A 16,926-nucleotide genomic window follows, 5' to 3' on the forward strand; every position below is an offset into this window, starting at 1 on the left:
ATACATCAGCAATCAGGGCTTTATGATGGCCGCTCCAAAACACTGACTTTGTTATCTTCAAAGAAGGGAATTTTGTTACTTACCGTAAATTCCTTTTCTTCTAGCTCCAATTGGGAGACCCAGACGATTGGGTGTATAGCTACTGCCTCCGGAGGCCGCACAAAGTATTACACTAAAAAGTGTAAGGCCCCTCCCCTTCTGCATATACACCCCCCGTGGGATCACGGGCTGCTTCAGTTTTAGTGCAAAAGCAAGAAGGAGGAAAGCCAATAACTGGTTAAACAATTCAATCCGAAGGAACATCGGGGAACTGAAACCATTCAACATGAACAACATGTGTACCCGAACAACCAAAAATCCCGAAGGAACAGGGGCGGGTGCTGGGTCTCCCAATTGGAGCTAGAAGAAAAGGAATTTACGGTAAGTAACAAAATTCCCTTCTTCTTCGGCGCTCCATTGGGAGACCCAGACGATTGGGACGTCCAAAAGCAGTCCCTGGGTGGGTAAATTAATACCTCAAGTTTGGACTGTAAAAACAGCCCTTCCCTACATGGAGGCAACCGCCGCCTGCAGGACTCTTCTACTTAGGCTGGCATCCGCCTAAGCGTAGGCATGCACCTGATAACGCTTGGTGAAGGTGTGCAGACTCGCCCAGGTAGCCGCCTGGCACACCTGCTGAGCCGTAGCCTGGTGCCGTAATGCCCAGGACGCACCCACGGCTCTGGTAGAATGGGCCTTCAGCCCTGATGGAACCGGAAGCCCAGCAGAACGGTAGGCTTCAAGAATTGGTTCCTTGATCCATCGAGCCAGGGTGGATTTGTAAGCCTGCGACCCTTTGCGCTGACCAGCGACAAGTACAAAGCGTGCATCCGAGCGGCGCAGGGGCGCCGTGCGGGAAAAGTAGAGTCTGAGCGCTCTCATCAGATCCAACAAACGCAAATCCAATTCATATCGATGAACTGGACGAGGACAAAAGGAAGGTAAGGAGATATCCTGACTGAGATGAAAGGGGGATACCACCTTAGGGAGAAACCCCGGAATCAGGCGCAGCACTACCTTGTCTTGGTGAAACACCAGGAAGGGAGCTTTGGATGACCGCGCTGCTAGCTTGGACACTCTCTGAAGAGATGTGACCGCTACCAAAAAAGGCCACTTTCTGTGAAAGTCGAGAAAGTGAAACATCCCTCAGAGGCTCAAAGGGCGGCTCCTGGAGAGCAATTAGTACCCTGTTCAGATCCCATGGGTCTAACGGCCTCTTGTACGGAGGGACAATGTGACAACCCCCCGCAGGAACGTGCGTACCTGAGGAAGTCGTACTATGCGCTTCTGAAAGAATACAGACAGCGCTGGGACTCGTCCGTTAAGGGAGCCGAGCGACAAACCTTTTCCCAAACCAGATTGCAGGAAGGAAGGAAAAGTAGGCAATGCAAATGTCCAGGGAGACACTCCCTGAGCAGAGCACTAAGATAAGAATATCTTCCACGTCTTGTGGTAGATCTTGGCAGACGTTGGCTTCCTAGCCCGTCTCATGGTGGCAATGACGTCTTGAGATAATCCTGCAGACGCTAGGATCCAGGACTCAATGGCCACACAGTTAGGTTCAGGGCCGTAGAATTCAGATGGAAAAAACGGCCCTTGGGACAGTAAGTCTGGCCGGTCTGGTAGTGCCCACGGTTGACCGACCGTGAGATGCCACAGATGCGGGTACCACGACCTCCTCGGCCAGTCTGGGGCGACGAGGATGGCGCGGCGGCAATCGGAGCTGATCTTGCGTAGCTCTCTGGCAACAGTGCCAGAGGGGGAAACACATAGGGTAGCTGGACCTGCGACCAATCCTGAACTAAGGCGCCTGCCGCCCGAGCTCTTTGATCGTGAGACCGCGCCATGAAAATCGGGCCCTTGTTGTTGTGCCGAGACGCCATTTTGGTAGACGTCCGGCCTCCCCCAGCGGCTACAGATTTCTTGAAACCCGTCCGGGTGCAGAGACCATTCCCCTGCGTCCATGCCCTGGCGACTGAGGAAGTCTGCTTCCCAGTTTTCTACGCCCGGGATGTGAACTGCGGATATGGTGTATGCTCTGTCTTCCACCCACATCAGAATCCGCCGGACTTCCTGGGAGGCTTGCCGACTGCGTGTTCCGCCTTGGTGGTTGATGTATGCCACCGCTGCGAAGTTGTCCGACTGAATTCGGATCTGTTTGCCTTCCAGCCTCTGCTGGAAGGCTTGCAGGGCAAGATACCCTGCCCAGATGTCCAGAACATTGATCGGAAGGGTGGACTCCTCTGAAGAGAGTCCTTGCCCGTCTGAGAAAGGGGTACGTTCCTGTCTAGGAACGTCGACTTCCCATCCCATTGGCGAAGAATGTCCTATAGAAGTGGACGCAGATGAAAACTGCGCGAAAGGGACTGCCTCTGCATGAGGCGTCTTAAGGGGTGTGACTGACCTTGAAGGAGAGACTGCACCCCCGTCTGTAGTGAACGCCGTATGTCCAGCGGGAGCTGCACTATCGCTGAGAGAGTGTGAAGCTCCATGCCAAGATATGTCAGTGATTGGGTCGGTGTCAGATTTAACTTTGAAAAGTTTATGATCCACCCGAAACTCTGGAGAGTCTCCAGCGCCACGTTCAGGCTGTGTTGGCATGCCTCTTGAGAGGGTGCCTTGACAAGTAGATCGTCCAAGTAAGGGATCACAGAGTGACCCTGAGAGTGCAGGACTGCTCCCACTGCTGCCATGAACTTGGTGAAAATCCGTGGGGCTGTCGCCAGACCGAAGGGCAGGGCTACGAACTGAAGATGCTCGTCTTCAATAACGAATCGTAGCCAACACCAGTGCTCTGGAGCAATCGGCACGTGGAGATAAGCATCCTGATGTCTATTGACGCTAGGAAATCTCCTTGAGACATTGAGGCAATGACGGAGCGGAGGGATTCCATCCGGAACCGCCTGGTTGTCACGTGCTTGTTGAGCAGTTTTAGGTCCAAAACGGAACGGAAAGAGCAGTCCTTTTTTGGTACCACAACCAGATTGGAGTAAAAACCGTATCTTGTTCCTGAGGAGGAACAGGGATTACCACTCCTTGTGCCTGCAGAAGAGCATCGGCTCGGTCGGGAGGTGAGGAATTTCTGAATATCTAGCCGGAGGACGAGAACAGAACTCTATCCTGTACACGTGAGACAAAATGTCTCTCACCCACCGGTGTTTGACCTGTGGCAGCTAAATGTCGCCAAAACGGGAGAGTCTGCCACCGACCGCGGATGCGGAGAGAGAGGGCTGAACGTCATGAGGAAACCGCCTTGGCAGCGGTTCCTCCGGCTGCCTTCCTTGGGCGTGATTGAGCCCGCCAGGAATCTGCGCCTCTCTGAGCCTTTTGAGTCCTTTGGACGAGGACAATTGGGACCTGCCCGAGCCTGGGAAGGACCGAAACCTCGACTGTCCCTCTGTTGTTGTTTGATCTGGGCTGGTGTAAGGAAGGGTCCTTACCCTTGGACTGTTTAATGATTTCATCCAATCGCTCACCAAACAGTCTGTCCCCAGATAATGGCAAACTGGTTAAGCACTTTTTTGGAAGCAGAATCTGCATTCCATTCCCTCAACCACAAGGCTCTGCGTACAAACCACGGAGTTGGCGGACGCCACTGACGTACGGCTCGTAGAGTGCAGGACAGCATTAATAGCGGAAGTCGCAATGCAGACATTGCGAGGTTAAGGACGCCATCTGCGGCACAGATGTACATGTGACAGTGTCCATGTGCGCAAGACCAGCTGAAATAGCTTGGAATGCCCATACGGCTGCGAATGCCGGAGCAACCGACCCGCCGATAGCTTCATAGACAGAATTCAACCAGAGGACCATCTGTCTGTCAATGGCATCTTTAAGTGAAATCCCATCTTCCACTGCAACTATGGATCTAGCCGCAAGCCTGGAGATTGGGGGATCCACCTTTTGACACTGGGTCCAGCGCTTGACCACGTCAGGGGGAAAAAGGATAACGTGTATCCTTAATACGATTGGAGCACGCTTATCTGGATAAGTGTGGTGTTTCCGGATTGTTTCTCTGAAGTCAGAGTGGCCAGAAAAGTACTCAATATACGCTTGAGATACTGAAAAGGGATTTCTCCTGCTGTGAAGCGGACTCCTCCACCGGAGGAGCTGAGGGAGAAATATCCAACATTCCATTGATGGACGCTAGAAGATCATTCACTATGGCGTCACCATCCGGTGTATCCGGATTGAGAGCGGTCTCAGGATCAGAGTCCTGATCAGCTACGTCTGCCTCATCATACAGAGAGTCCTGCTGGGACCGTAACCAGTGATGAAGCCGAGTGCCGCTCCCAGCGAGCTCGCTTAGGCTGTCTGGGACTGTCGTCCGTGTCAGAGCCTGCGCCCTGGGATGCATGGGACCCCCCCGGAGCACTGATTTGTTCCAAATGAGGGTGGCCAGGGAGCATTGTATCAACATTGCCCATGGTCCGTCTGGACTGCAAAGTCTCTAAGACGTTAGTCACAGTCACAGACAATCTATCAGCCGAAACTGCAACTCCGTCCCTGTCCCAGGACAGGGTTCACCGGTGGTTTCTTTGGCCACGTCTAGCAGAGACCCCGGCTGACCAAGTGCTAGAGGGGAGCATTGCACACAATGGGGACAGTGGAACCTGCAGTACAAGCAGCATAGAAAGCCTGTGCCTTGGCACCCTTGCTTTTTTGCTGCTGTTGTCTAGCCATCTAGAAGTATATAGCCAAGAATAGCGACCGTACAGTGCAATGTATAGCATACAAGCAGAAAGTACAAATGAACACTTCAGCACATGCAGTACAAGCAGCATAGAAAACCTGTGCCTCAGCACCCTTGCTTTTTTGCTGCTGTTGTCTAGCCATCTAGGAGTATATAGCCAAGAATAGCGACCGTACAGTGCAGTGTATAGCATACAAGCATAAGTACAAATGAACACTTCAGCACATGCAATACAAGCAGCCTAGAAAGCCTGTGCCCTAGCACCCTTGCTTTTTGCTGCTGTAGTCTAGCCATCTAGGCATAAAGTACAAATGGTATTAGTGGGGTCAGCACTTCAGGTGCCGCTTACCGCCCGCACAAAAGCGGGTGTGTGGTCGCCCGAATCCTGTGACTGGTTGCCCAGAGCTTGTCTCCCTTCTCCAGCCCAGACTGCGTGCAAGAATGGCTGCCGGCGTCTTGTGAAGAGGGGCGGGCCGTGGGCGTGCCCCAGACAAGAGCGGGAAACTGGCGTCCCACTGTGTCCAGTGAAGGGGGCTGGAGAATGCAAAGCAGACTCCAGCTCTCGGCGCTGACTTTCTGTACAGCGTCCCGCCCCTCCCCTGACTGGCAGGGCTGGGGGCGGGAACGAAGCGAAAACTAGGCCGCAAAGTCGGGGACTCGAGTAATAAGCGCGGCCGTCCTTGTGCACGGCCAGCGCGGAAGTCCCCGGCGCACCACAAGTCCCAGCCGCGCCACAGTGTAAAACACCCCGCAACGGCCGGCGCGGCAGTTTCTAACACATAAATTCACTCAGCTAAGCTGCAGTGAATAATAGCACAAGCGCTCCGCGCTGTTGTCCCCGGCGCACTAGCACTCCCAGCAATGCTGGTGTGTGTGTGCGCGATGTGTACGGGGACACAGAGTACCTTAATGTAGCAGGGCCCTGTCCCTGACGATACCCAGCTCCATATCCAGCAGGTTCTCCGGGTCTGTGGATGGAGCCCGGTCTCAGTGCCTGGAGACCGGTAAGATCCCACTTCACCCAGAGCCCTGAGGGGGGATGGGGAAGGAAAACAGCATGTGGGCTCCAGCCTCCGTACCCGCAATGGGTACCTCAACCTTAACAAACACCCGACAAAAGTGGGGTGAGAAGGGAGCATGCTGGGGGCCCCATATGGGCCCACTTTTCTTCCAACCGACATAGTCAGCAGCTGCTGCTGACTAAAAACAGTGGAGCTATGCGTGGATGTCTGACCTCCTTCGCACAAAGCAGAAAACTGAAGCAGCCCGTGATCCCACGGGGGGTGTATATGCAGAAGGGGAGGGGCCTTACACTTTTTAGTGTAATACTTTGTGTGGCCTCCGGAGGCAGTAGCTATACACCCAATCGTCTGGGTCTCCCAATGGAGCGCCGAAGAAACATTGACTTTGTTATGTTTTTTTTACTTTCCCATGATGCTACACAAAGAAGCAGTGTGTTTGAGGTGTGCATTAAAATATATACACAGGTGTCTCTCTCATTAACTCAGATGTTGCCAATAAACCTATCAGAACATTCCAAAGACATCATCATATGGGCTGTACCATAGTGTTTAAAGGCATGGTGCACTTAGTGTACGTACACTTTTGACCTTTGAGAACGTAATAAAAATGCCTTAAAGCATTCTCTCTCATTATTCTGGCATTTGGCAAATCTAAATAATTTTGGTTCCTAATTGACCTAAAACGGGAAAGGTTTATTCTGATTTTATGCCAGATAATGAAAAAAATATACATGTGTCTTCATAGAGAGCGGAGGGAAAAACTTGCAGATGTGTCTTTATAGAGAGTGTATGTAAACTTTTGGTTTCAACTGTACATGACTCATGTTTGTGATAAGTTCCCTGTAGTAAAATGGTAACATCACTGGTTATATCATGCAGCTGAAGTGCAGCACAGATTAATCTCAACTAAAAGTCAAGATCCTCAGATCAGGAATAGAACAGACATTTATAGGACATTTCATAATTTATCCAAATTCTTATGAAAAAATATTCAGCACATTCTGCATTGAACCGCTGTACCCAATTTATATATTTTAGGAGTCGGTCTATTTTATGCCGACTGCAACTCCACCAAAATGGGACGCAGACATCGACTCCGACTCCACAGCCCTGGTTTTCGCTGCGTTGTGCAGTACAATTTATATAAATCTCCTGCTCACTGTGCTTAGATGCGGAGACACTAGTATTTTGAGAAGGAGAACAAAGCGAAATTACACTGTGTCCGTAATCCTGATAGTGTGTACGGACAGTACGTTCTCCCGCACAGGACACTAGCGTCTCTGCAAGAGAAATTACACTGCGTTCAGCACGCAAGGAAGCCTGATCATGGGCACGGGGCCTTAAAGTGATCAAAAGGTTCTACGAATTTAAAATATACCAATAAAAGCCAAAACTCCATTAAGCAAAAAAGAAGCTTATACAGAGCTCTGCAAACAGGAAAAGGACAATGTTATGACTTCTAGAATATGATAGCCATAGATCATCAATAGAAGATCAGCTTTTAGGAGCTAAAGTGCAGAAGCAGCGGACACTAAACTATGAACAGACTGCTGTGTGAAGCAACCGCTGGAGGACAGAACCACTCCTGCGCACTAGTGCTGCTGGTCCTCCCCATCCGCGCATTGGTGCTGCTGGTCCCCTCCCATCCGCGCACTGGTGCTGCTCTCAAATGGGGTAGCCAAAACCTTGTGACAGATTCCCTTTAATAAACGGTCTGTAGTATACTGCTCCCTTCAAGCTGATCTTGGAGTAAGAGCAGCAGCGATCTCTGCTGTTTGGCATATCCGGGATTATATATGTTGTCTGTAAAGTTCTATGGACATAAGAGGACCTGATTATAAAGGCAAGCTTGTTACTATTGGATCAGTGTACTATCAGCTAAACACAGACAGCAAATGACCGCAAGCATGGCCGTCTGAACGAGCCACGTAACCAATACAATCGGTGTTGTACATAGCACCCAGATGTAGTCCTTGTCTTCACAAAGAGACCTCATTCACAATCTACACTGCCCACAGTCACGCGCCAGGTTACCTTTAAATTACTATTATGAGTCACCATAATCAGTGAATACCTGCATGAAAGCAAATGGCTGCATACAAGTGTCCAAGGTCCTGAAGAGGGTGACCTAAATCAACCCCTGCACCCACCCCACGGACATCTGCGAACCCTGCGCCGACCCCTGCCCCCATCTCACGCACCCGACCTCACCCTTGCCCCATCCTACGCACCCCTGACCTCACTGCGCCGACCCCTGACCTCACCGCTGCCACCACAGCGCCAACCCCTGACCTCACCGCTGCCACCACAGCGCCAACCCCTGACCTCACCGCTGCCACCACAGCGCCAACCCCTGACCTCACCGCTGCCACCACAGCGCCAACCCCTGACCTCACCGCTGCCACCACAGCGCCAACCCCTGACCTCACCGCTGCCACCACAGCGCCAACCCCTGACCTCACCGCTGCCACCACAGCGCCAACCCCTGACCTCACCGCTGCCACCACAGCGCCAACCCCTGACCTCACCGCTGCCACCACAGCGCCAACCCCTGACCTCACCGCTGCCACCACAGCGCCAACCCCTGACCTCACCGCTGCCACCACAGCGCCAACCCCTGACCTCACCGCTGCCACCACAGTGCAACCCCTGACCTCACCGCTGCCACCACAGTGCAACCCCTGACCTCACCGCTGCCACCACAGTGCAACCCCTGACCTCACCGCTGCCACCACAGCGCCAACCCCTGACCTCACCGCTGCCACCACAGTGCAACCCCTGACCTCACCGCTGCCACCACAGTGCAACCCCTGACCTCACCGCTGCCACCACAGTGCAACCCCTGACCTCACCCCTGCTCTCATTGTGGCAATCCCTGACCTCACCCCTGCCCCCACCGTGTTGACCCCTGACCTCACCCCTGCCCCCACCGTGTTGACCCCTGACCTCACCCCTGCGGCTGCCATTACGCTCCCGGACATCATCCCTGGCAAACACCAAGACCTGTGCGGTGTGCGATTCACCGGTCACTTTTGGGCTGCTTGCTTTCTGCCATTCGTACCCTCTGACCAAATGTTGTGGGATCTCAGAAAAAAAACAAACTTTAAAATGTGTTGTCAGCAGCAAAATCCCTAGGACGGGGAATTCTGTATTGCACCGGACGCCTGATGGGACTAAGAGACCTCCGGCGGCACAGAGCCCCCGGGACAGTATGATCTACGCGCTGCGGCATCCTGGGGGTTGCAGTTCACCAGCAGAAGTAAACACCACAGGTTATACGCTGCAGACATTAATACGGACTCCGTATCTGGCGCACCGACCCGCATTCCTGCGACACTTCGCGAAGAATTAGCGATAGACAGAGGGAATATGCAGAGACAGTAAACCACACGCCCTGCTCCCCGCCTCACCAGATCTCTGAACGTCTTCTCCTCCTCGGCTTCCGTGGCTTCCACGTGCGCCGCCATGTTGCTTACTGAAAACTTACAGCGCGCGCCGGCCCACGACACGTGACCGGATGTTGCTGCTCGTTTCTCGAGCGCGCGCCGTTGCTAGGAGGCAGAATGTAACGTAGGGTGTCGTGATAGGGCGGACGTTGGACAAGAGCTTGTGGGTGTGACGTCATGGTCACATGGTGTTAGCTGTCACGTGACTGCACTGCAACATTATGAGGATTCTCGCGATGTGTGTTTGGAATTGATCACTTTAATATGTTGGTCGCGACCAATGGCGTTATAAGCAGTCTTTCCGGAGCGTCTCTACCTAAATAACACAAGTAGTAGCCCCGCACTGCGGCTGCTTGCCATATGACGCCAGCCGGAGATACTCCTATAATACATACCGCGCTGATAGACTGTACAGTGTGGAAACTTCTTGCTCATGCGCAGAACAGCTGGTGTGGAAGACTCGCGCATGCGCAGTACGCGGCTCCACTTCCTGCCACGGACTGTATTCAGACAAGGCACCTATAGAAAGTTACGCGTCACCAGTAGCTGCTGCAACGTCAGAGCCCTTCCCTTGGCGTATGCGCGTCGCTGAAGTGAGTCCCGGCAGGTGCGGATGCTCAGCGCTGCAGTAGTGATTCTATAGATGTTTCTGTAAGCTGTACCCGATGTGTGACTGCTCTCCCCGGCACCCATTCTTTTATGTTACCACCATTGTGGTAATTGGAGAGTGCGTGCATAGTGGTGACAGTTCTCGGTATATGGGGGAGCGCGCCTTACGCCGTGGGATGAGAGCCGTGGGGGCGGAGAGCCCTGTGCCGTGGGATGAGAGCCGTGGGGGCGGAGAGCCCTGTGCCGTGGGATGAGAGCCGTGGGGGCGGAGAGCCCTGTGCCGTGGGATGAGAGCCGTGGGGGCGGAGAGCCCTGTGCCGTGGGATGAGAGCCCTGGGGGCGGAGAGCCCTGTGCCGTGGGATGAGAGCCGTGGGGGCGGAGAGCCCTGTGCCGTGGGATGAGAGCCCTGGGGGCGGAGAGCCCTGTGCCGTGGGATGAGAGCCGTGGGGGCGGAGAGCCCTATGCCGTGGGATGAGAGCCCTGGGGGCGGAGAGCCCTGTGCCGTGGGATGAGACTCTGGGGGCGGAGAGCCCTGTGGGGTGGGATGAGAGCCCTGTGGGGTGGGATGAGAGCCCTGGGGGCGGAGAGCCCTGTGCCGTGGGATGAAAGCCCTGTGCCTGGGATGAGAGCCGTGGGATGAAAGCCCTGTGCCTGGGATGAGAGCCGTGGGGGCGGAGAGCCCTATGCCGTGGGATGAGAGCCGTGGGGGCGGAGAGCCCTGTGCCGTGGGATGAGAGCCGTGGAGGCGGAGAGCCCTATGCCGTGGGATGAGAGCCCTGGGGGCGGAGAGCCCTATGCCGTGGGATGAGAGCCCTGGGGGCGGAGAGCCCTGTGCCATGGGATGAAAGCCCTGTGCCTGGGATGAGAGCCGTGGGGGCGGAGAGCCCTATGCCGTGGGATGAGAGCCGTGGGGGCGGAGAGCCCTATGCCGTGGGATGAGAGCCCTGGGGGCGGAGAGCCCTGTGCCGTGGGATGAGACCCTGGGGGCGGAGAGCCCTGTGCGGTGGGATGAGAGCCCTGGGGGCGGAGAGCCCTGTGCCGTGGGATGAGAGGCCCTGTGTCTGGGATGAGACCCTGGGGGCGGAGAGCCCTGTGCCGTGGGATGAGAGCCCTGGGGGCGGAGAGCCCTGTGCCGATGGATGAGACCCTGGGGGCGGAGAGCCCTCTGCGGTGGGATGAGAGCCCTGGGGGCGGAGAGCCCTGTGCCGTGGGATGAGAGGCCCTGTGCCGTGGGATGAAAGCCCTGTGCCTGGGATGAGAGCCGTGGGGGCGGAGAGCCCCTGTGATGTGGGATGAGAGCCGTGGGGGCGGAGAGCCCCTGTGATGTGGGATGAGAGCCGTGGGGGCGGAGAGCCCCTGTGATGTGGGATGAGACCCTGGGGGCGGATAGTTCTGTGTCGTGGGATGAGAGGACCTGGGAGTGGAGCTCGGTGGGTGTTGCACCCTGTGCTCAAAGCTGCCCTAAGGGTAGACTTGTCCCAGGGCTGTTACCCGTTGTTCTGTTCATGCTCCTGTGACTCCAGTATTGCCCCCCCCCCCATAATATACAGTGAGCTGCTCCCGCTGAGATCCATGCGCTCTGCTAACTGTCTGATATGATCATCATTTGGGGAGAAGGCGATCCGCCATGTCTGATTTCGGACTGCCGATCCCGCGGGCAGTGATTTGTTGCTGTGCAGCCAAAGCATTGATCGGCTGACAGCCACCTGACGTGTATGGTCATTTAGGCTCCTGTTCACATAGTGCATTTGTGGGATCCGAATGCTCCTAAAAACAGGAGTTCAAATAAAGACTTTTTTCTTTTTGTTCTGAAAATGTCCGTCTGCTCAGATTGGCAGGTAAATGCGGTCTGCTGTTTCTGTGCTCATCTGAAAAAAGGGTCATTCCACATCATGTGGACCAGTTTTAAAAATCGTCCCCACTGGACCTTCTCCGATTTTGTTGAAAATTTATAAGGATGTACATGTATGTTTGAAAAGGGGTTCTGTAAATTTTTAGGGCCAGATCTCAAATACATTGGGCACTGTTGACCTTTCACTGGAGGTTCCACCAAGCCTGCAGCTTCAGCTAAGGCTACTTTCACACATCCGGTTTTTGCTCTGTGGCACAATACGGCGTTCTTCAGAAAAACCGCATCCGTTTTTTTTACGCCGGTTGCGGGTTTTTTTGCATAGACTTACATTAGTGCCGTATTGTGCCGCAGGGGCTTGCGTTCGGTCCGGTGTTTGCCGCATGCGGCAGATTTAGCCGATGCCGCGGCCGGATAGAAAGTTCCCTGCAACGTTTTTTGCTCCGGCAAAAAAAAACGCATCGCGCCGCATCCGGCCGCTGCGGCGCATTTTTCAATGCATGCCTATGGACGCCGGATGCGGTGCGATGCGGAAAAAAACGCATCCAGTCGCCGCATGCAGTTTTTTCCACTGCGCATGCTCAGTAGCGTGCCGCAAACGGAAAAAAACGGACAGGCCGCATGTAAAAACATATGCAAAGGATGCAGTGTTTTCGCCGCATCCGTTGCATAGGTTTCACAGCCGGATTGAGCCGCAGTGCTCAAACCGGATGTGTGAAAGTAGCCTAAGAGGATTTTGCAAACTTTGGCACATAGCCATTAGAGTTCTATACTGGCTATGATGCTGAAATTTGGCATACTAGCTCAACTTTTGCTGCTAAACACGATAAAATGATTACCGGCTATGACAAAAGAATATTTCGGCCTCAATTTTGTGTCAAAGTTGCTTGTAAAACACGTCGCATAAAATTTATGCCTAACTTTGCCCATATATAACTCCAGACCAAAAACCAATAGTAACTGGTGCTTTGCCCTGTAGGCATGGTATAACACAAAATCTGAAGAGTCACATATTTATACACAACAGGACTTAGGCTATGTGCACACGTTGCGTTTTTTTCAGCGCGGAAAAAAACGCACCCTCTGGCAGAGGGGAGAATTGTAAACAATGCGTTTTGGAAAAAACGCATCAAAAACGAATGTGTTTTTCGTGCGTTTTTCATGCGGTTTCCATGCGTTTTCTTCAGGTGCGTTTTTGACCACATGATCCAGTGACAGTGCCACAGTACATCCAGTACACAGTGCCAGCCTTCCTGCAGAGATGTGAGTGTTGTCCACGGGAGAATGCAGCTGCCCATGCCCACGATTTGGGTTCAGGCTGCTGTGGAGCTCTATGCTACCTGCAGAGAACACTCTTGTCTCCGCAGCATAAATTGACATGCTGAGGCTCGGGAAGCTGCACCGCAGGTTGGTTTATGCTGCAGAGAAAATAAGCACAGTGGGCACGGGATTTCTAAAAATCCTTCCACTGTGCTTCTACTGCACAACGCAGCGTTATGGACGCAGGGAAAACACTCAGCGCCCAAAACGCTGCAAACCCTGATTGTGGGCACACAACCTAAAATGTGTCAATGGATGTCAAACATATATAACGTCCCACCCCCCTGCATATTCTAAGCTGGCGCCCTTTAGTGCCTTTCATGTGGCACTAAAGCGTGCCTAGCCTTGTATTTAGCCCAAAAAAAAAATAATTAAAATAAATGACGTGGGGTCCCCCCTATTTTTGATAGCGAGTCAGGGTAAAGCAGACAGCTGTAGCCTGCAAACCACAGCTGACAGCTTCATCTTGTCTGGTGATCAATTTGGAGGGCTCCCCAAGCTGCTTTTTTTTTTTTATTTATAAATAATTAAAAAAAAAACAAAACTTGGGGTCCCCCCCAAATTAGATCACCAGCCAAGGTGAAGCTGACAGCTGGGGTCAGGTATTCTCAGGATGGGAAGAGCCATGGTTATTGGACTCTTCCCAGCCTAAAAATAGCAGGCCACAGCCGCCCCAGAAGTGGCGCATCCATTAGATGCGCCAATCCTGGCGCTTTTCCCCAACTCATTCCGCGCCCTGGTGCGGTGGCAAACGGGGTAATAAATGGGGTTGATACCAGATGTGTAATGTCACCTGGCATCAAGCCCAGCAATTAGTGATGTCACGGCGTCTATTTCATACCAGACATAACTAATTGACAGTAATAGCAAAAAAAATTGACAACCAAAAAATAATTTATTTGAAAAAACACTCCCCAAAAACATATCCTCTTTAACCAATTTATTGAAAAGAAAAAAAATTGGGTCCGCAGTATCCATTTTTGACGTCCCACGTCGCCTCTGGACCTTCTAGAATATGGGGAGCACGCTCAGGGAACGTGTCCCCCATTTTCTAGTAGTGCAGACCCTCCATTTGAGGAGAGTGGGTGCAAAGAATCTGCACCCACTCTCCCCGGGTCACAGCTGCACAGTGCCGAGCGGCAGCAGCCAGCGCAGCTCACACTGAACACAGGAAGCCGTCAGCTGCTCGGCACATGTGACCGGCGCGCACTGTGAAGGAGGAGGGGGCCGCGGGGGATCAGCGCTGTGACAGGTACGGGGGTTACCGGGGGACACCGGGGGGAATAGGGAGTGACCGGGGCCTGGGGAGCAGTTTTCTGTCGCATGTGTTATTGCACATCCGACAGACACAGAGGAGTAGGACGGCCGGTGCGCTGCTGTGCGCGCAGCCATGTTGGATTTTCGGGAGGGGGGTCGGGGGTCGCGGCGGGCACTTTGGCGACACCGGGGGCTTTCCTGAACTTTGCCAGGAAGTGAGGTCAACAGGAAACCTCTTGACCTCACTTCCAGGTAAATGCCTGCGTTCTGTATGCCGACAAAGCCCGCGGACCGCAACAAAAAAGCAGCTCCCTGCGTTGTAGCTGCGGTCTGACCCGCATCATTGATTTCAATGGGGGAGAGAACGCAGCCACAACTCACAAAAGAAGTGACATGCTGCATTTCTTTCCGCACCGATTTTTGGCATCCAAAACGCTGCGTTTAGAAACGCAGCGTGTGCACTGATTTTTCAGCTTTCTCATACACTTTGCTGGGAAAGCTGAACGCATGCCATTTGCCACTGAAACGCTGCGGTTCTAAACGCAGCGTTTCCGCGGTAAAAAGCGCAACGTGTGCGCACAGCCTTAGAATAGTACAGTAAAAAAAAGAAAAAGTTATATATTTTTTTTTTTTTTTACTGCACTATTCTAAAGGCTGCTTTACACGGTACAACCGATTGTGCAATTTCACAATCGATCGTACCCGCCCCCGTCCTTTTTGCGTCACGGGCAAATCGCTGCCCGTGTCGCACAAAGTCAGTAACCCCCGTCACACATACTTACCTCTCGTGCGACCTCGCTGTGGGCGGCGAACGTCCACTTCCTGGAGTGGGAGGGACGTTTGGCGTCACAGCGACGTCACACGGCCGCCTGCCAATGGAAGCGGAGGGGCGGAGATGAGCGGGACGTAAATATCCCGCCCACCTCCTTCCTTCACATAGCCGGCTGCGGCCGCGTGATGCAGGTGAGCTGCTGTTCATCGTTCCCGGGGTGTCACACGGAGCGGCGTGTGCTACCCCGGAAACGATGAACTACTAAATTAAACGATATTATGGAACCTAGCGAGCAGTACACGACTCACGATTTGTGAGCGATACTGCGTCGCTAGGAGGTGTCACACAGGCCGGCATCGCCAGCGATGCCGGATGTGCGTCACAAAAACCGTGACCCCGACGATCTATCGCACGATAGATCTTCTGGTGTAAAGCAGCCTTAAGTCCTGTTGTGTATACATATGTGACTCTTCAGATTTTGTGTTATATCATGCCTGATGTAGAGACCTGAGTAGTCTGGAAAGCTTGCAATTATTACCATCTTTTCAGTTAGCCATTAAAAGGGATCAACCACTGAGGACTCTCTGTTCTTTTAAACAATTTTTTTATCTCTACTGGCTAACACGGTACAAAGATATATTTTACTTGTACTGAACTTTGTGTTATTTATTAATACACAATGAATGGTAACTGCACTATTCAAACCCTTGCGTTGGTCCGTGATGGTTATACCACAACCAATTCCCTAAGAATTGGTATTATAATCCTATTAAGAATTGTAATAATGCTGTCTTTCGAGAATTGGCAGCCCCATCGCCTAGGAGCCATGGCAAAAATTGACGAAATACGGGTAGTTCAAGAGGAAAGGTTCAAAGATGGACATACAATTGCTGGAACAAGAGAAAATCACCAGTTTGTGCCAATTGATGACAAAAAGATTTGCATTTCAAGGGTGTCAAATGACCCATCATCTTTCATTGCCCATGTAGATACATCTGTCAGATCAGAAATGCCTTTTGTGCCAATTGCAAACCTCCAGCCAGGGCAATACATTGCCTGCATTTACGATAGGAACTGGTGGATTGGAAATATTTCTGAAATTTCAGTCGACGACCATGATGCATTAATAAATTTTATGCATCCTCATGGACCAGCTAGCTTCTTTCACTGGCCTGTGAGAAATGATACATGCTGGATTCCCGAGCAGTCAATCATTGCAATAATTCCAGCACCAGCTGCAACAGCAATGGGCCGACAATACAGCTTCTCTGAACCGATTATGTTGCAAATTCAGCAACAATTCCAGACCACTTAGACTGAACATTATGGCTTGGGGAACCAACAAAAGATACCCAATATTAGGCTTGGGATCCTAGGCAAAGACACCCACCCTCAGGCTTCGGAACCTGCGATAAAGAGACCGCCCGCGGCTGGCCTTGCACGGCTATAGGCCATGGCTCCTAGGCGATGGGGCTGCCAATTCTCGAAAGACAGCATTATTACAATTCTTAATAGGATTATAATACCAATTCTTAGGGAATTGGTTGTGGTATAACCACCATGGACCAAGGGTTTCAATAGTGCAGTTACCATTCATTGTGTATTAATAAATAACACAAAGTTCAGTGGCATTTTTCTTCTCTTAAACTGAGAGACTCCAAAAAAAAAAAAACAATGATCCTTGTAGAGAAAAATGTGCTCTTTCTAACAGGGCTGTGGAGTCGGAGTCGTGGAGTCGGAGTCGGAGCTCATTTTGGTGGAGTCGGAGTCGGAGTTGGAGTCGGTATAAAATGCTCCGACTCCTAAAATATATAATAAATTGGGGACAGGAGTGCAATGCAGAATGTGCTGAATATTTTACTAAATAATAACATTTAGTATAATGCTTATATTTAAGTGAAAAATTTATTGTAGTATA

The 16,926-nt window shown here is 52.3% G+C and overlaps 2 protein-coding genes across 4 annotated transcripts in view; one reads left to right on the top strand and one right to left on the bottom strand.

Annotated features, from left to right (window-relative positions):
- The window catches only part of DDX47 (DEAD-box helicase 47), a 271,876-nt gene extending 262,596 nt beyond the window's left edge, over positions 1–9,280 (bottom strand). For both annotated transcript variants that reach the window (XM_075321937.1, XM_075321936.1), the window contains exon 1: positions 9,165–9,280. In XM_075321937.1, the coding sequence (XP_075178052.1) occupies positions 9,165–9,221 (57 nt within the window). In that variant the 5' untranslated portion in view covers positions 9,222–9,280. The remainder of the gene's footprint in view (positions 1–9,164) is intronic.
- Positions 9,281–9,473: 193 nt separating this feature from the next.
- The window catches only part of PICK1 (protein interacting with PRKCA 1), a 129,124-nt gene continuing 121,671 nt past the window's right edge, over positions 9,474–16,926 (top strand). The window contains exon 1 of one of the 2 annotated variants that reach the window (XM_075321938.1): positions 9,474–9,807. The gene's annotated coding sequence lies outside the window, so the exon portion shown is untranslated. The remainder of the gene's footprint in view (positions 9,808–16,926) is intronic. The other variant, XM_075321939.1, reaches the window with a different exon arrangement.

Source organism: Anomaloglossus baeobatrachus, chromosome 8 (genome assembly GCF_048569485.1).
Source record: "Anomaloglossus baeobatrachus isolate aAnoBae1 chromosome 8, aAnoBae1.hap1, whole genome shotgun sequence".
Taxonomy (NCBI): Eukaryota; Metazoa; Chordata; class Amphibia; order Anura; family Aromobatidae; genus Anomaloglossus; species Anomaloglossus baeobatrachus.